We start from the raw sequence: 20,930 nt of genomic DNA on the forward strand, positions 1-20,930 counted from the left end.
CAAGCAGTAACTGGGGTTTGAGTTGAACATGATTTATAGCCAAGGAATGTGTATGGATGCAGCTTCTGCTGACAAATTGATTGATCTAAGGACTAGCGACTAGTCATCAATGACAGAGGCCTTTAAGCCTGCCAGCAACTGTGTGGTTGGTTCTTAGGATTAATGAACACCTTGGAGTGCTGAACAAATTAGAAAGAGAGAAAGTGAGAGGGGTTTGGTTCTTGCCCAGCTCAGGAGCAGTCTCTCTGTTCTCTACAGTCAAAAGCCACTGTAAACCTAATGAAAATAAGTTTGTTTTTACTAAAACGGTTGTTGTAAGCTGTCACTTTTAACTGATAAGGGAACTGTGTCATTTACCAACCAGAGGAAGCATCCTAAGAAAGATGTCTAAATATTGGTAGAGCCAGCAGCAAGAGAGTCCTAAAGATCATTTGAATAATAGAACCTGCAACAAACCTGCAACTGTCTTTCCAGTCTTGCTCCTTTACCCATAACCTATTTACTCTGTCTATTTGGCTGTGCATTAAAGGAAAGTTTATAAGTAGATTAATAGATATATGCTGATAATTTATAAGTGTTATCTATAGATAGAGTCTAATGGCTTATAATAAATAGTGAATCTTGTTCAGCACAGAAGCCTGGTCAGTGTTTTCTGTTAACCCGGGTCTGAAAGTCAGGAAAGTTGGGAAAGTTGTGCACTTTTAAAATCTTTAACTTTTACTATGACTCCAGGAATAGTGAGCCTTAATTTCCAATGTACTAAGTGCCGAGAATACGGTGCTGGAAAAGCACAGCAGGTCGGACAGTATCCTAGGAGCAGAAAAATCATCAGGTTTATGCCCAAAACGTCAACTCTCCTACTCCTCGGATGCTGGCTGACCTGTTGTGCTTTACCAGCACCACACTCTCGACTCTGATCTCAAGCATCTGCAGTCCTCACCTTCTCCAATGTGCTAAGTGTGGCAACATCAATTGAACTGCTGAACTCAGCACTCCCTGGATTGGGAGGGGGGAAATCAGATGGAGTTCTTGTTCTTGACTAATATCAGGTAGTGTAAATATAAGCTGAAGGTGAGGATTACCCTCAATATTGCATAGTCGGTTCTGTTATAACGTGGTAGTTCCATTCTCAAGCAATCCCGTGTTATAAGAAAATTGCATAATGGCAACACCATTTAAACCAATGGGGCCAGAATCATGTTATAACCAATACACACTTTAAAAGTTTGTGCTGTAGGAACAGCCTCCCCAGTTCGTCAATCGCGTTATAGCGAATTTGCATTAACAAAACGCATGTTATAGCAGAATGACCTAGAGTTCAATACCAACGGTCAGTATCTAGGCTCATACATGATGGGACAGCCAATGTTTCTGGTTACCAACACCACTGTACTTCAATAAAGACCCTGGGAATGGGTGAGAAGAAAAATTGAGAAAAAAAGTAATCACCACCTCCCTAGGAATTGAGATAGTTAGATAGCTGAGTATAAGCAAGGCCCAAAGTTCAATTCCAAGCGCTTCACAGATTAGCTGTTCACAGCCAAAGTAAGTCAGTCTGGGTTTCTGCATCTTGTCGTTACTTGAGTGACCTATGCCATCGAGTGACATCAGATCAAGGTGCCTTTGGAACGTTTACTCATCCTTATATCAGCCGTACTGGAGAAAGGCAGTGTTGTTACAACGGGTGTTTGATATCCTAGGTTAGGTGAGGAATATAAAAAAATAAAAATCAGGTCCAATCTTTATGACCATCTTTGCAAATATGCACGACAGGTAAAGAAATTCATAGTCCTGTCTGCAATGCGTTGTCTCATCAAATAGCCTATCAATCTGGTAGACTGGGAAGAATGTGCAGTAAGTCAGCATCAGTGTGAAGCAGACTAGGAGAATGGTCCTACATAAAAAAAGATGCTGGCAGTGGGAAATAAAGTCTGGCAGCATAAAGTATGTTCAACCTGCTTCCACCTGTCAGAACTGAAATTCCATGTCAAATAAAAGCAGGTACATTACTGGTTGTGTCTCTTTTGTGTATCTATTTATTCGGCAAATAATTTAAGTCAGGAGACATCACTGCAGCAGATTCACTTTGAAAATATCTAATATCCTAATTAATTAATTAAATAGATATGGTTGGGCAGATGATGTGTTGCAACTGCAGTCTGTCCAAGTTGGAGGTGTTGGTGCGATCCATGGTGACCACACCTGCACTAAGTATGTATTATTGGATTGACAATGGGGCACAAGGCAATGACAGATAATTTAAACCAATACCTTTCACAGGTCTTCAAGTCCGACAACACTATAAACATCCAGAAGACTTCAGATAAGCAAAGTGGGAGGAAAGATGGTGTAATAATCTCTATCATGAGGAACAAAGTATTTGCCAAACAAATGGGACTGAAAGCAATATTGTCACCAGGACATGATAGACTGCATCCAAGGATTTTAAAGGAAGTGACTGCAGAGATAACTAAGGAACTGGTCAAAATATAAAACCACGGGATTCCAGGTGGGTTCCAACAGTTTGGAAGTTTACCAGTTAGATGCCCCTGATCACAAAGGGTAGCAGAAAGACAACAGGAAACTATAGGAGAGTTAGCTTAACCACTGTAATTGGGAAATTGCAAGGGCCCATTATTCAGGAATTAATTTCAAAAGGCTTAATGCAATCAAACAGAGTCATAGTTTGTGAAAAGGAAATCATGTCATCATCAGATTTGCTTAAGTTCTTTGAGAATATAACAAGCAGAGTTGATAAATGGGAAACAGTGGATGTTGTGTATTTGGATTTCCAGAAGGCATTCGATAAGGTGCCACATAAAAGATTGTTGCACAAACATAGGAGTTCACAGTATTCGGAGGACGATGCATAAGCATAGATTGAGGATTAGTTAACAGAGAAGACAGGGAGTTGGAATTAAAAGGCGTTTTTTCAAAATGGAAAGATGTAACTTGTGGTGTGACACAAGGTTCAGTCCTAAGCCTCAATTATTTACTGTGCATATTAATGACCTAGAGGAAGGGATAGAGTATAATTTGCTATTGATACTAAAATAGACTGAAGACAACATAAGGAATCTGCAAAGGGGTACAGATAAGTTGAGTGAGTGGGCAAAAACTTGGCAGATGGAGTTTATTGTAGGAAAGTGGAGGTCAGGCACTTTGCTAGTGCAGTGATTGGACCAGGTTGACCTTGTTGACTATGAGGTCATTGATTGGGGTTGTTAAACTGGGCCAATCAGAAAGCCTTGGCTGACTAATATCACCTGTAGATGATGAATAAAGATTCGTGCACTTTGTGTCTTTCACTGTGTCTCACACCTGCACACACACACACCATGGGTGCTGGGGATAAAAATAAGCACTACCGCACTTAGGTGGTAGTGTGGGGGTTAAATTTATTTTTAAAAAAAGAAGAAAAAAAGAGAAAAAAAAAAATCACCTGTAGATGATGAATAAAGATTCATGCACTTTGTGTCTTTCACTGTGTCTCACACCTGCACACACACACCATGGGTGCTGGGGAAAAAATAAGCACTACCGCACTAATAGAAAAGAAAAAGAAGAAAAAAAAAGAAAAAAGGAAAACAAAAGATATAAACAAAAAAAAATTAAACAGGAGTGTTCTCCCTCCAACTCTATTTTGATTTAGTCCCTACCCTCCCCTTCACTGTTTTGATCACACAGCACTGCCCTTTTGATGTGAAGGGCAGTGCCTGTCACTGGCCACCTGGGTGTTTTCCTATCTTCCTGGTGGTGGAATTTGAATAAAGATTCGTGCACTTTGTGTAAAAAAAAAGAAAAAAAAAAATCACCTGTAGATGACGAATAAAGATTCGTGCACTTTGTGTCTTTCACTGTGTCTCACACCTGCACACACACACCATGGGTGCTGGGGACAAAAATAAGCACTACTAGGTAAAGAAAGAGCAAAAAAAAAACACCTGTAGATGAGAGCCCGGGTGTCCTTGGAGAAGGAGCACGCAGTGTCCACCAACACCCTGGAGTTGTTCAGGGAGAGCTGGGCGCCGCAGGGAGTGGAGTGCATTATTTCCCCCTCCAACTCTATTTTGATTTAGTCCCTACCCTCCCCCTCACTGTTTTGATCACACAGCACTGCCCTTTGATGTGAAGGGCAGTGTTTGTCACTGGTCACCCGGGTGTTTTCCTATCTTCCTGGTGATGGAATTTGAATAAAGATTCGTGCACTTTGTGTCTTTCACTGTGTCCCACACCTGCACATACACACCATGGATGCTGGGGAAAAAATAAGCACTACCGCACTTAGGTGGTAGTGTGGGAGTTAAATTATTTTTTAAAAAAAGAAAAAAAATAATCTCCTCAGTGATGTGAAGGGCAGTGTTTGTCACTGGTCACTTGGGTGTTTGCCTATTGTGAGTGTATATGCAAAAAAAAATCACCTGGAGATGAGAGCCCGGATGTTCTTGGAGAAGGAGCATGCGGTGTCCACCAACACCCTGGAGTTGTTCAGGGAGAGGTGGGCGCCGCAGGGAGTGGAGTGCATTATTTCCCCTTCCAACTCTATTTTGATTTAGTCCCTACCCTCCCCTTCACTGTTTGATCACACAGCACTGCCCTTTGATGTGAAGGGCACTGCTTGTCACTGGCCACCCGGGTGTTTTCCTATAAAGATTCATACACCTTGTATCTCTCACTGTGTCTCACACCTGCACACACACAAAAAAACCATGAGCTTATAGAATGGTGAGTCATACTCAAAGGGTTGAACAGTCTGTTCCTGCTCCTATATCTTCCGTCCTTGTGTCAACTCACAGCTCACACCGATAAAATTAAAAAGGGTAACAATCAGAGTCTCAAATGCATGACTTGACAATTGGAAGGCTTCCAAGGTATAATGAAAGGAAGCATGAAAACACTTGAACAAAATAATGCTCAGGGATTGTAGATTGTCACCTTTTCTCTTTCACTGAGTTATCAATGTTTTTACAAATGAAGTCAGAATAATTGGGGCTCAGTGGTTAGCACTGCTGCCTCATAATGCCAGGTTCAATTCCAGCACTGGGCGACTGTCTATGTGGAGATTTCATGTTCTCACCGTGTCTGCGTGAGTTTCCTCCAGGTGCTCCAGTTTCCTCCCACAGTCCAATGATGTGCAGGTTAAGTGGATTGGCTATACTAAATTGCTCATAGTGTCCAGGGATATGTAAGTTAGGTGGATTAGCTATGGTAAATGCAGGGTTACAGGGGTGAGTCTGCATGGGATGCTATTTGGAAAGTGAGCGTGAATTTGTTGAGCCGAATGGCCTGTTTTCACACTGTAGGGATTCTACTATAATTATCTGCTAACTGTTACATAAAGTGAAATGATACTGAGTTAAAGTTATTCTTTTAAGTTTTGGCTGCCTGGCATTAAGTTGGACATCAAGACAACTTTGCATCAATTGGTAGAGTAAAGCATTGATATTTTGGAGCTGAGGTTTCTGATATTACTCCTCTCAATGAATAGAAACAGGGAGACTCCCTGGGTCCAATTGCCAACCTTTGATAGTGGAGGGAAAGCAGCAATAATATTGGGAGATACAGACAGTGATCAGTTGTTTTCACTTGAGAGTTTCTTTCAGAGAGTCCTGGCATCAATAATACAATTTTCTCTCACCAATTTCTCCTGGTTTAATTAATGTGGTTTTATTTCCTACTCAGTGCCCAGGGCTTTGTTGATCTTTTGATTACATTACCAATGCAATCACAGGTTGGAGCCTTTCTTGGGGAGCTGGTAGTATGGCCATGAAATTGGCTGCTTTTGCTGAATGAAAGGCGCTTTTTCTCTCTTTCAGTGATGTAAGTTTATAATGTAAACCATCAGTGACACACTTCAGACAGGGGATCAAAATCAATGCATTCAGAGGCCAGGAATTTTTAAGACAAGGCAGCTCGCTAAGTATAAGACTGCCCCTTTTTTGACACTGCGATTAATATCACAGTATCACAAACAGAGCGAAATATGCCAAGCCACTACAGCACAGAGACAAGAAATAAAAACAAAGTACTAGAGAACATCAGCAGGTCTGGCAGAGACAGATGCATTTTGAGACTTTTCTCCAGAATGGAGGCACAAGTTGGAAAATGAAGCTGAAATTTGGACAAGCTGAAGAGTTAACTAAAACTTATTTCCAACAGGTAAAACAAGGAAGAACTTGCATTCATGTCATGTACTACATGACTTTGCAATATCCAGAATTGTTATGCAACCAGTCAAGTACTGTTCCTAATCAGAGCAACTATGTTAGGCAAGATCCTATATACAGAGGAACCTCAATTATCCGAATATCAGCTTATCCAAAGAGGCTCTCAAGGTCTTGATAGTCTCCTGAACAGGGAGCAGACATCACAGAAAACTCCGAACCCCAGAGGAAATCAATTAACTGAAAAATCAGTTATTCGAACGAAATGGTGCCCGCCCACCTCGTTTGGATAATCGAGGTTCCTCTGTACTTAAAAAGAGAAATAACCAGATAAACCACTTCAGTGATATAAACATATGCGTCATGGGCAGGAATAGCCACACAGGGGCTAGAGCTTGCTTGTCGTTCAATAATGGAAGGTGCCAGTGTTGGACTCAGGTGGACAAAGTCAGAAATCACATGACACCAGGTTGTAATCCAACAGGTTTATTTGAAATTACAAGCTTTCAGAATGAAGGGGCTATGCTCTGAAAACCTGTCATTCAATAAGATCATGGCTGATCATATTGAAATCTCAAATCCACATTCCCGTCTACCCTTGATAAACTTTCACTTCGTTGCTTAACAAACATCTATCTACTTCTGCCTTAAAAATATTCAAAGATACTGCTTATACCACCATTTGAAGGAGAGAGTTCTAAAGACAAAATGACCTAATCTGAGTTTTAAATGGATGACCTCTGATTTTTAGACAATGAGATTTCATTTTAGATTCTCCCTTAAGAGGTAACATCATTTCCATATATAACCTATGAAGACCCTTCAAGATTTTGTGTGTTTCAATCAAGCCACCTCTTACTTTTCTTGACACCAGCAGATAGAAGCTGAGTCTGTCCAACCTTTCCTCACAAGACAACCTATCCACTCTGGATTTTAGTCCAGTAAGACCTTCTCTGAATTGTCCCCAACGCATTTTATATTATTTCTTAAATAAAGAGATAAATACTGTGCACAGCACTCCACACACAGTCTAACCAGTGCTCTAAATAACCTCCCTACTTTTGTATTCAATTTCTCTCATGGCAAATGGTAGTGTTCTGTTAGCTTCCTTGTCTGAGGTTAAATGTTGATCAGGACACTAAAAGAAACTGCCTTAGTCACGAGATTCTAGAAGCACCTCTTTGATCAAAATATGATTGAGGTGCATTTCAAAAGCAGTGAGCTGATGGTGTCAAGCGACAGTAATGTCGGCACTGTGGGTGGCTCAGGAAAACTGATGGGTTTTCTTCACTAGAACCTCATCAGGTTCCTTCGAATGCACTTGCCAAACCCACAAGGTCTGCCATCAGAACAACAAGGGCAGCAGATGCATGGGAACACCTCCATGTACAAGTTCCCCTCCAAGCCACACACCATCTTGACTTGGAACTGATTACTTTGCTAAATCGCAATCCTGGCAGTCCCTCCCGAAAAGCATTATGGATTGCAACAGGTTAAGAAAGTAGCTCATTATCACTTCAAGAACAATTGGGATGGGCAATAAATGCTGGCTTAGCCAGTGATGTATACATCCTATGAAGGAATAACTTTTAAAAAACTGGTATTTAATGGGCATGAAAATATGAGATTAACTCTCTAATTTTTATACTAACAGCAAAATATAATTCTGAGCAGCCAAATAGTATCCCACGTGAGGGACACAGCAGACACTCTCCTCATCCTCACCCCATCATTGCTATGCCCATTCAAAAATCCCCTCACCCAGTCTCCCGTCTTTCAATTATCTCCTAACTCACTTGACCATCTCTACTGACCTCAATCTCACCTGACTGTCCACCCTCATCCAATGTGACATACATGGTATCCAACCATCTTGACTGAAGTTAATGGCTCCCCACTGATTGTATTATCTCTTGATTGAGCTTTTACCTGGGTGAAAATCATGAAGAAACTCTGACTTCTGTATAAAATATTTCATAGTGGCATATACAATCCTAGTCTTGTATACACTGTACCTATAACTACGTAGATACATGTATAGTAGTGTGCGTGCAATTCATACAGTTGAGATAAACATGAGAATTATATTTAATGGAAAGCTAGATAAACATGAGGGAGAAAATGGAAATAATCCTGGATCAGACAAAGCTCATACAAAGCATAAACATTGGTGTTGAACATTTGGTTTGAATAGCTATTTTTGTTCTGCACATTGCACTGAACATAGGATAGTGAGTTAGAAAGGTATGGCTGTTGAAAAACATGCATGAGTCTCCTACTTTGAAATATACCAATATTTACATCAGTGGTCGGCAAGTTGTTGGAGGGGACTCTGAGCGACAGGATTTATGTCTATTTGGAAAGGCAAGGACTAATGAGGGATAGTCAACATGGCTTTGTTCATGGGAAATCATGTCTCACAAACTTGATTCCATTTTTTGAAGTAGTAACGAAGAGAATCAATAAAGGCAGCACTGTCGACATGATCTATATGGACTTCAGTGAGGCGTTCAACATGGTTCTGCACAGTTAACAAGATTAGATCGCATGGAATACAGGGAGAACTAGCTATTTGGGTACAGAACTGGCTCGTAGGTAAGAAATAGAGGGTGGTAGTGGAGGGTTGCTTTTCACACTAGAGAACTGTGACCAGAGATGTACAGGATCAGTGCTGGGTCAACTGCTTTTTATCATTTATATAAATGATTTGGATGTGGACGTAAGAGGTAGGGTTAGTAAGTTTGCAGATGACACCAAAATTGGAGGTATAGTGGACAGCGAACAAAATTACCTCAGATTACAATGGGATCTTGATCAGATGGGCCAATGGACCAAGGAGTGGAGGATGGAGTTTGATTTAAATAAATGTGAGGTGCTGTATTTTGGAAAGGCAAATCAGGGCAGGGCTTATAAACTTAATGGTAATGTCCTTGGGAGTGCTGCTGAACAAAGAGACCTTGGAGAGCAAGTTCATATTTCCTTAAAAGTGGAGTCGCAGGTAAATAGGATAGTGAAGAAGGCATTTGGGATGCTTTCCTTTATTGGTCAGAGTATTGAGTACAGGAGTTGGAGATCATGTTGCAGCTGTACAGGACATTGGTTAGGCCACTATTGGAATACTATGTGCAATTCTGGTCTCTATGCTAATAGGAAGGATGTTGTGAAACTTGAAAGGGTTCAGAAAGGATTTACAAGGATGTTGCCAGGGTTGGATGGTTTGAGCTATAGGGAGAAGCTGAATAGATTGGGGCTATTTTTCCTGAATCAGTGGAGGCTGAGGGGTGACCTTATATAAGTTTATAATATCGTGAGTGGCATGGATAAGGTGAATAGACAACGTCTTTTCCCCAGGGTTGGGGGAATCCAAAACTAGACTGCATAGGTTTAAGGTGAGTGTGGAAAGATTTGAAAGAGACGTGAGGGGCAACCTTTTCATGCAGAGGATGGTGAATGTATGGAATGAGCTGCCAGAGGAAGTGGTGGAGGCTGGTACAATTACGACATTTAAAAGGCATCTAGAGGAATATATGAATACGAAGGGTTTGGAGGGATATGGGCCAAATGCTGGCAAATGGGACTAGATTAATTTAGATATCTAGTCAGCATGGATAAGTTGGACCAAAGGGTCTGTTTCCATGCTGTACAGTTCTATGACTCTAAATCAGTTCAGATTTTGTGTGGAAGTCTTTGGAATTAGACATGAATGCACACCTTCTTAAAGAGGCAAGTGTACTACCCACTGATCCATAGTGACAGACATTGAAAATATGAAATCACAAACAATAAGATGCCAAACGGGAACAATGAACAATGAGGCAAAATTACTTGATAATAATAGATCAATCAGGCTAGATATGGGATTGGACTTGTGATCCACTCCAATTAAAGTGTACCTGATCGTACTCCGAAGCTCCTGGATACAATGGCCACCCCAAGAATAGTTCCGCAATAACACACCCAAGTGACCACATGTCAATGGCCTCACAAAACAGCAGTCCCAGGATGATCTCTGGTGCTCTATTGAGAGAAGAGAAAAAAAGTTAAGGGTTAGGCATACAAACATTATTCCTTTACTCCATTTTCTCTCCCCTGTCACTTATAGTTCTATAGCATTGCCGAATCTCCAGTATCAAACTATCCATCTGCTAGCTCAAATAATAAGGTAACATTCTGGAACAAGAGTTCCAGCTGACTGCTCATGTGCCTCCCACCAGGTCTCACATTTTTCCCATCTCTTCTTATGGCCTTTACTGGCTCTGAATGGAGGCAACCCCAAAAATAGTATCAACATCAACCATGACCACATTACACCTCCAATGTGGAGGGGTGGGGTCGGGTGGTATAATTGGGTGCACTTCAATAATCAGCAGATTGTTAACTGCTTGCCTAAGGTATTGGGAGCTGCACAGCTCCAGCCTGTGGAACAGGACCAATAACATGGAAAACATTCTTTGTTTATAGAAAGTGGAAGTTTTGAAAAGAAACCTATGCCACAGCAATTATATTTTAATAAGACTAATATTTCCCTAACCTATTCTGAGTTCCAAATCTCCAATAGCTCTGGCCAATTCTACTATTTAGATATTTAAGTGATTTTTTTTTTTAATGTTGGCAACTGGAGCAATGGTTGCAGAGTTAGTTCACAATGTGGCTCATTTGTCTCGTTCCCTTCTTCCATTCCCACCCCTCAACTCAAATTGGTCACCATCCGCTCACCAATTAACCCCTCATCTCCACAGACATTGGAAGTTTTGTCTCCCAGAGTTTGCAATCTAGGGATGAACCACCTCCCAACTCATTCCGACTCAGCGTAAGTTCCAGAAGGCATTCGGTAAGATGCTGCAACAAAGGTTACTGCTGAAAATGAAAGCTCATGGCGTAGAGGGTAACGTATTGACACTGAAGGGAGATTTGCTTGCTAATATGAAGCAGATAGTAGGAATAAGTCGATCTTTTTTAACCTGCCAAAACGTCATGAATGGTGTGCTGGATCCTCAATTGTGCCCAAGGTCTTGTAGCTAAATTTGCTGATGACACACAGATAGGCTGGAAGATATATTGTGAAAAGGGCATAAGGAGTCTACAAAGAAATATAGATAGATAGGTTGAGTGAACAAAGATTTGGCAAATGTGGAAAAGTGTGAAATTATTTTATTTTGCCAGAGAGAATAAAATGACCTGAATGGTTACCACATTATGGAAATGATGAGAGGTTGCAGAGCTCTGAGATGCAGAGAAATCTGAGTGTCCTAGTGCATGAATCACAGGAAGTTAGCATGCAGGTACAGTAAGAGTAAAGAAGTTATGCTTCCATTATACAGCACATTGGTGAGATTGCATTTGGACTACTATGTACAGTACTAGTCACAGAACTTACAGAAAGATGTCAATGCATTGGAAGCCATTGGAAGACACTTTACTAGACTAATCCTGAAATGAGAGGATTGCCTTATGAAGGAAGGATAGACAGGCTCGGTCTGTATCCTCTGAAATTTAGAAGTGTAGGAGGTGACTTAATGGAAACATAAAAAATCCAGAGGGAATTTGCCTTGGCAATGTGGAAAGGATGGTTCCTCTTGTGGGAGGATCTAGAAATAGGCGTCATCGTTTAAAAGTAAGGGATTGCCCATTTAAGAGAGAGATGAGGAACAGGTTTTTCTCAGAGGGTTGAGTATTCCCTTCCTAAAAGGCATTGGATGCAGAATATTTAAATATCTTGAAGGCAGAGGTAGATAGATTCTTGATTACCAAGGAGATGAAAGCTTAAAAAGGATGTACAGAAAAGTAGAGTTGGCGTTAAAATGAGATCAGGCATAATCTTACTCAATGGCAGAGTAGGTTTGAAGGCTCAAATGGCCTACGGTTGTTCCTCAATCATATGTTTGGAAATCTGATCTCTGATCCTTCCAGGATAATGCAGTTCCTTCAACTTAGCATAGAACAGCGCTATTTCACTCAAAAGGCTTTCACAACCAGCTACCACAAACCTTTTCTTTGCCAACTGCAAAGAAAGAACAGACCTGAACTGAATCTAACTCAACAGGCCAATAGGAAACAAATAAGGATATATAAAAAGGGAAAACACAGTTGAACAAATTAGAGCAAAACCAGAGATACAGATAGATTACACTAATCCCATATTACAACAGTAAGAATATTTCGCTAAATCTGACACACTTTGCCAATGTCCTGAGGTTATGAAATATGCTTTATAAATGCAAAACGTCTTTCATTAGATAGAAAGAATAATAAAGACTTGTATAGGTAAATAAATGTACATTTATAAATATAGATGGATAGAAAGATAGAAATTTATATATAGCTAAACATTGAAAAGTGTGTAATAAATCAGAATCAAAGTGGAATTGCATTTCCATGTGAAACTAGGTAGAAGTTCCAAGCTTTGTGCCGCGTGAGGTCCTCTAACACTTCTGTAAATTTGCTAAACTAACAGTGTTCCTGCCTATGACTGTGTTTCATTTATTGTTATGTGCAGACCTGCTATCAGAAGGTAACTTCTATTTTCCCCAAACTCTTTTCTTTCCATAACACAGCTCATTGATAGCCACTAAAGGGAGTTGGACAGAGTATTGTGTGCCTGGTCCAAGTCAGCTCTGGTCAAAACAAAGAATTTCAACTGACAAGTAATTTCCTGCTCAAATGTATTACACACAATCTATGATCCGGTCATAACCTTTTTTAAGATTGCATAATACTATGGAGTTCCTGATTAATCACATGATTGTTGGTCACATTTATAGCCTGCAGATCAAAGGATCAGCTTGCTACATTACCTCACTTTAATTTCTGTTTGCCTTCAGCATAAGTTATTAAATAATGCTGCTCATGTATTACAATCTGTTAATAAAAGGAAAGTTAAACACTGCCTCTGTTGTGAAAGCAGAGACAGTGAATAAATTGATTGCGGAAAGTAAAAGGCTTTAGATTTGACCATCCAATTTATAATTATTCTGATCTCAGTAAGGACAACAGTGAGGCACCACAACCAACCTGGATGTCTTTGGGTTGGAGGGAAGACTGAGAAATGGAAAGAATGCATAATTAGTTGGTGAGGAGGAAATGTCAGCAAAGTGCTGTGAAAAATTATGCAGTAAAAGAAAATGTTGAGCAGGGAAATGATGGTTCAACAGGAGCAGGACTATTTTCTCTTCCATGTTTGATCATTGATTTTAATTCAGGAGTGCTCGGCTCTGCTTGGAATCTGAAGATGGATGATTTTTGCTTTTATTACCTTTACAGTTCAGACGTTATATTGTTCATGCATAAGTTTCCCTCAGAAGATTAAAAAGACCACATTCAAATCATAATTGGCTAGATGTTAAATGATCTGTCATCAGGAAACAGGTGATCCCAGTCTTGAAATGCCCCATCCTATAGAAAAGACAACTATCATTACCTCTATCTATACCTCTCATTATTTTATAAATTTCTATCAGATCACGTCTTAACCTCCAATGCTCCAGTGAAACAAGTCCCAATCTATCCAGCCTTCCTTTATAATTCAAACCTTTCATACCTGGCAACATCCTGGTAAATTTCTTCTGAACCCTCTCCTGTTTGATAATATTCTTCCTATAACTGGGTGACCATAACTGGACACAGTATTCCAGAAAAGATCTCACCAATGCCTGCACAACCCCAACTCAAAAGGACTAAACAATGAAGGCAAGTATGCCAATCACCTTTTTAACCACCTGTCTGTTTGTGACATGAAGAAGGGCCTGTGCCCGAAACGTCGAATCTCCTGTTCCCTGGATGCTGCCTGACCTGCTGTGCTGTTCCAGCAATAAAGTTTCAACTTTGATCTCCAGCATCTGCAGACCTCACTTTCTCCACATGAATGTTAGGCCTCATGTTTACTGTACAAAGACTTCATATTGTAAAAGCTGTAAAGCACCAATCTGAATTCATTTACTGTTTACTCCATGAGCTCAGATGTGCAAGTTAGTGATGGTGTAAATACATTGTTAGATGTTAACACTTCAAATGGTATAAGGTGCTGTCACTGTAAAAGGTCTCAATGGACAATGCTAAAACTCATTTTTTAAAAGGTGATAGCAGCATGCCTAGTAAATCACAATTTCATCAGATAGAGCCAACATGGTTTGGTGATAGGGAAATTATTTTTAACTGATTTATTGAAGTTGCTTGTCTAAGTGACAGCCATGGTGGATAGTCAGGAACTGGTGGATAAACCTGAACTTCCTAAAAGCACGTTATAAAATGCCATAAAGCTTGCTGCACGAGACCAGATTGTGTTGGGGGTAAAATATTAACATGGACAAAGGACTGGTTAACTAACAGGAAGCCGAAAGTAGTTGATATAAATGTGTCTTTCTTGTGTTAGCAAGCTGCCACTCCTATGCACTCCCTCCAGTGCAATCACACCCTTCCTATAGTGCAGTTACCAGAACTGCACACAGTACTTCAGCTGTGGCCTAACCAAAGTTCAGTACAGCTTCAACAAAACTTTCCTGCTCTTATAATCTGTGCCATGACTGAAAAAGGCAAGCATTCCATATGCCAGCTTACCTACCCTATTAAACTGTCGTGCCACCTTCAGCGATCTGTGGACAAGCACCCCAAGGTCCCTCTGAGCTTCCTGGTGTCATGCCCTTCATTGAGTGCTCCTTGTCTTGCTACTTCTTCCAAAGTGCATCACCTCACACTTGTCATGGTTGAATTCCAACTGCCACTGATCTTCCCATGTGACCAATCCATCTATATCATCTTATAGTCCGAGACCTTCTTCCCCACTGTCAATCACTTGGCTAATCTTTGGATCATTCAAAAACTTACTTATCTATTCGCCCACAGTATTTGTATATAAAACAGGATACTAGTTAAGCAGAAAGAGATTCCAAATATTGGTAGTACAGAGGATTATCGGTGTTCCTGGACAGAAAGTTAATTTGCAGGTGATTAGAAAAAAAAAGGATTGTGGTCTTTTATTGCAGGGAGAATGGAATATATAAGTGGGGATCTTTTACTGGAAGTGTACAGAGCATTGGTGAGACCACATCTGGAGTCCTATATGCTGACTAACAAGTTTCGAGATTTTCAATTGTTATGTGGATGAGAGTGGGGTCTGTAGGGGGAATGAGCAAATTGATCATAACATCATGATACAGGGAGCCATTCAAGAGAGATTAGAAAAGAGAAATGTATTTGTAATTGGAGATGGTAGAGTCAGAGAAATAGTCACTGATCTCTGCAGCCAGAATTGACAGTTCCAAAAGCCATGATGCCTACCTGGTGCCCGGTTTCAGAATATCTCATCTGGGCTGCAGAGAAACTTGGAGTGGAAAGGGGAAAGATCCAGTTGTCGTGGTAACTATGTAGGCACCAACAATATGGGTAGAAAGAGGAAAACTTTTTTAAAATTCATTCATGGGATGTGGGGGCCATCGCTGGATAGGCAGCGGAATTTATAGCCCATCCCTAATTGCCCAGAGGGCAGTTAAGCGTCAACCACATTGCTGTGGATCTGGAGGCCAGAACATGTAAGGATGGCAGATTTCTATCCCTAAATCTCATTAGTGAACTAGATGGGTTTTTCTGACAATCGACAATGGAGTTATGGTCATCATTGGATTCTTAATTCCAGGTACTTATTGAGTTCAAATTGCACCATCTGAACCCAGGTCCCCAGAATGTTATCTGGGTCTCTGGATTAACAGTTCAGCGATAATACCACTAGGTCGTCTCCTCCCAAAGCTGCTGAGAGAATGTGAGCAGCTAGTGGCTAACCAAAAAGATTGCCTGGGTCATGAGCAAATGGGCACAGGACGGGGGTGTGTGTCAGTTGCATGGAAAATTGTAACATCAAAGGCAAAGGAAAATGTTGGAATGCAGGTTAGTAATGGGGTTAATTGTTACCGGAAATAAAAAGGAAGGGACAAAATGTGAGCTTGTAATATTGTACTAAGGGACCATAAAAGTATAAGGAAATTCGCAAATAGAACTTAAAGGCTTTGCATCGTAATGAATGAAGCATTCAAAATAAGGTAGAAAAACTGATGGCACAAATTGAGGGAAATGAATATGATCTCATAGTCATTATAAAAACATGGTTACAAGGAGATCAAAAATGGGGACTTAACATTCAGAGATATTAACATTCATTGACCTTTCGGAGAGAGAGGAGGGATGGAAACTGTGGTGGACAGCACTATTAATAAGAAATGAAATGAAGACAGTTGTGAGAGATAATCTAGGCTCGGATGATACAGAGTCAATTTGGGTGGAGTTAAAAAGCAGCAAGGGAAAGAAGACATTCTTTGGTAGGAATATGTACAGACCCCCAAACACTTTATGGAAAAAGCTGTAAAATCAACAAATGGAGCATGTATACAGAATAGAACAATAATTATAAATGGCTTTAATCTTCATGTTGGTTGTGTTAATCAAATTGTAAAGGGTAGCTATGACAACAAATTTATAGAGTGCATTATGGATAGTTTCTTAAAGCAGTATGTGAGGAAGCCAACCAGGAGAAGGCTTTTTTGGATCTGGTAACGGGTAATGCAGCAATAATAAATAACTGCTGAGTAAAAGATCCCCTAGGATGTAGTGATCATAACATGAAAGAATTTCATATTCAGTTTAATAGTGAGAGACAGCATTGCTTAACTTAAATAAAGGATAGAGTTAGGTAAAATGGGTTGGGTGGATAGATGAGCAGAAATGACAGTAAGCAGGCAGTGGCAAAAATTTAAGGATGTAATTCATGACTCTCAGCAGAAATATACGCCAAGAAGGAGGCAAGAGTCTAAGAGAGGGATGAACCAACCATAGCTAAGCAAGCAAGTTAACGAGAATGTATCAGGAGGCAAATGTCTGTGATAGTCCTGAAGACTGGGATAAATTCAGAATCCAGTAAAGGAGGACGAAAAAGATAATGAAGACAAGAGAAAATAAACTACAAACCAAACCAGTGAGGAATATAAAAACTAACAAGAGGTTATTTAAACAGAGTGAACAGAAGAGAGAGGTCAACATGAACACTGTGGACCCTCAGAGGCTGAATCTCAGGTGATGGTTATGGGGAACAAGGAAATGGCCAAGGAATTGAATGGGCATTTTGCATCAGTCTGGAACATTCCATTCATACTAAAGAATGCAGGAGGATGAATTAAGTACCATTACCAAATAAGTAGTATTAGACAAATTAAAGACAGTTAAGTCCCTGGCCCCTGCATCCTCAGATTGTAAAAGAGGGAGCTACAATGATGCTTTGGTCATAATTTTCTAAAAATCATTAGATTCTAGAGAAGTATCAGAGGATTGGAAAACTGCTAATGTGATACCTCTATTCACAAAGGGAGGGAGGCAAAAAGCAGATGACAATAGACTGATTAGCCTAACATCTACTCAGATGACTTTTAAATGTTGCAATTGTACCACCTTCCACCACTTCCTCAGGCAGCTCATTCCATACACGTACCACCCTCTATGGGAAAACTTTGTCCTGTAGGTCCCTTTTAATGTTTTCCCCTCTCAACCTAAACCTATGCCCTTTAGTTCTGGCCTCCCCTACCCAGGGAAAAGACTTTCTCTGTTTATCCTATCCATGCCCCTCATAATTTTGTATACCTTTATAAGGTCACCCCTCAGCCTCCGATGTCCAGGGAAATCATCCCCAGCATTTTCAGTGCCTCCCTGTAGCTCAAATCCTCCAACCCTGGCAACATCCTTGTAAATCTTTTCTGAACCCTTTCAAGTTTCACAACATCCTTCCTGTAGCAGGAAGACCAGAATTGCACACAATATTGCAAAAGTGGCCTACAACATGACCTCCCAACTCCTATACTCAATGCTCTGACCAATAAAGGAAAGCATACCAAATGCCTTCTTCACTATCCTATTGACCTGTGACTCTACTTTCAAGGAGCTATGAACCTGCACTCCAAGGTCTCTTTATTCAACAACACTCCCTAGGACCTTACCATTAAGTGTATAACTCCTGCTCTGATTTGCTTTCCCTAAATGCAGCATGTCTCTTTTACCTAAATTAAACTACTTCTGCCACTCCTCAACCCATTGGCCCATCAAGATCAAGATAACCTTCTTCACTATCCACTACACCTCCAATTTTGGTGTCATCTGCAAACTTATTAACTATATCTCCTAAGGTCACATTCAAATCATTTATATAAATGATGAAAAGTAGTGGACCCTTGTGGCATTCCATTGGGTCACAAGATGCCTGAAAACATCTAGTCTGAAAACAATCCTCCACCACCGCCCTCTGTCTTCTCGCTTCGAGCCAGTTCTGTATCCAAATGGCTAGTTCTCCCTGTATTCCATGAGAACTAACCTTGCTAGCCAGTCTCCCACAGGGAATCTCATCGAACGCCTTATTGAAGTCCACATAGATCATGTCAACCACTCTACCCTCATCAATCCTTTTTGTTACATTTTCAAAAAAGTCAATCAAGTTTTGTGATCATAATTACTTGCTGTACCTGCATAGTACCTATGATCCATTACCAGGTCACCCTTCCAGCTGTAGTGTAGCATTCTGCAATCTCTTTGCGAATAAACACTGTGGTATTTTTCTATTTTTTCTGTCAAAGTGGATGTGTTCATATTTTCCCACACTATACTCCACGTACCAATCTTTTGCTTACTCATTTAAAGAATCAACAAAGAGATTTAGGTATGGTATGTCCTCCTCAAAATTTATTTTATTCCCTATATCTATGACATCAATAAATTTTCAACCATACATTTGATCCCTTCATCTAAGTAACTTGTATAGATTATAAATTGTTGAGGGACAAAAACTGATTCCCCATGGCCAACATTCCTTTTAAATTTTCTTGCCGCTGCATGGAACTGTGAGGTACATGCGCCATTGTAGCTTCTGTGATTGGAAGCTTCCCAACAACTGCAGAACATTGCCTATAGTATCCTTTAGTTATCATCTATCAATGCAAACATTTATTAGCAAGCTCTACTTCCCGTTAGTTGACCAATCCATGGTAATATGTTGCCCTTGCTATTTGTTGTGGTCATATCTACCAAAACCAGCTGAGATTTCTTTTGTAGATATATTGCCATCAATCCTTCTTATCAGTAATTATTTTTTTCCCCATTAGTTTCTTCTAATTACGCCAGAGAGGTTAGTTGTGTTTCTGAAAGAAGTTGTCTCCTTTTGATATTGTAATGAGGTAGACATGTGACCCACCCATCTTCACACATGTTTATAGCATCATATTTTTAAATCAAATTCAAACACACAGTGTAGCAGTTTTGGTGCTGTTTGTTTTAAACACTGGAACTGGCTGTATCAAATAACCTACTATCAACTCCTCATGGTTGCATGTCAAGAATGTCTGATGATCAGAGCTTGTAGATTTGTTTGTCGTAAGATGTTTGAATAACTTTTTTAATGTTTGGAAATCAAAAGTATCCTCTGATCTCTCAGTTCCATAGAGTATTAATTCGATGCAATTGTTTTCATGTGTTTTGCTTTCATTGTTTAAATTGTACAATTACTCCAATTCTCTTAAATGTTGAGTCTTCAGCAAGTATTTTTTAATTTTTTTGTAGTTTTTAATATTATTGGTTAACGCAGATAAAGCTCTCTCATTAGGATGCTTTGTTGTTTTAATGAAGATTTTCTTTTTCTATTTTTTTACTTTCCTTTTCAGAAAATTTCTTTAATCTCTGTTAATGAAAGTTGAGCATGTCTGTATTTGCATTATCCTTCTTGTGCTGAAAAAGTCATTTTCAATTTTTTTAAAACATCGCTAAAACACTGACTATGGATGGAGGAGAGGAGTGTCAATTTGCATCAGTTCTTCCTTCATGTGGTTTTTGCACACATTTTACCAATTTGGATGATTTGATCCCCTTCTCAGTGTTCATACTATTTTAAATTGTGACATAAAGACAGTGCATTGTTCCTGCAACTTTAAGAACAGTTTTGGTTGTACAACAAAAATTAGATTTTTACTCAAAAGACTGTCTTTCAATAAAATCTTCTGTCTTTGACTTTTGAGTCTAATTAATCCAATTATACCATTTTTAACATTCTATTTAACAAGTTTTCTCTTCGAGGATTTTTTCACATCTCTTTCTAATAACTTTGAATAATTCTAAAAAGGTTTTATTTACTAAACAGATTGATCTAAGCTTTCTTTTGGCTTCTCAGCCTATAATTTACCTTAAATGTAAGAATTTTCACCCTTCCTCTCAGGGACACAACTTACTTTGCATTTTCAATCCACTGTATCCTTCTTTTTAAGATTCAGATTTTTGCCCTTGTAACTTTGGTGAGACTCTGCAGAGTCTTAAGAGCTTTTAAAAATTACTTCAGTCTTTCTAATTGTATTGCGCTTCTAGAAGCAGGCTACATGAACTGCTGGTTGCTGCATTCACAGACGTTGAACGTCTATGTGTTTCTAGAGTACTGAATATTTAAAAGATATACTCACAGTTTTGACTAGTTTTTTTTAAAAACTTTTTTGCTCTTCTCAGATTTCTGTGACTTTGGTAGGGCTCAATATTTCTTCAGGCTAGCACTGCCTGGTCAAACTCCTTACCACAGGGCAAAAGTGAGGACTGCAGATGCTGGAAAACAGAGGTTAGATTAGAGTGGTGCTGGAAAAGCCACAGCCGGTCAGGCAGCATCCAAGGAGCAGGAAAATCGACGTTTCGGGCAAAAGCCTTTCATCAGGACTGAAGCCTCCAGGGTGGAGAGATAAATGGGAGAGGGGTGGGGCTGGGGAGAAGGTA

General features: G+C 39.9%; 1 protein-coding gene across 7 annotated transcripts in view; it reads right to left on the reverse strand.

Annotated features, from left to right (window-relative positions):
* Positions 1-20,930, reverse strand: part of hipk2 (homeodomain interacting protein kinase 2) — a 273,548-nt gene that overhangs the window by 53,716 nt on the left and 198,902 nt on the right. For all 7 annotated transcript variants that reach the window (XM_043708959.2, XM_043708963.2, XM_043708961.2 and 4 more), the window contains one exon: positions 10,058-10,181. In XM_043708959.2, the coding sequence (XP_043564894.2) occupies positions 10,058-10,181 (124 nt within the window). The remainder of the gene's footprint in view (positions 1-10,057; positions 10,182-20,930) is intronic.

The sequence above is a fragment of the Chiloscyllium plagiosum genome, unplaced genomic scaffold (genome assembly GCF_037043375.1).
Source record: "Chiloscyllium plagiosum isolate Xiang-an unplaced genomic scaffold, Cpla_swu_hap1 HiC_scaffold_19, whole genome shotgun sequence".
In the NCBI taxonomy this organism is placed as follows: Eukaryota; Metazoa; Chordata; class Chondrichthyes; order Orectolobiformes; family Hemiscylliidae; genus Chiloscyllium; species Chiloscyllium plagiosum.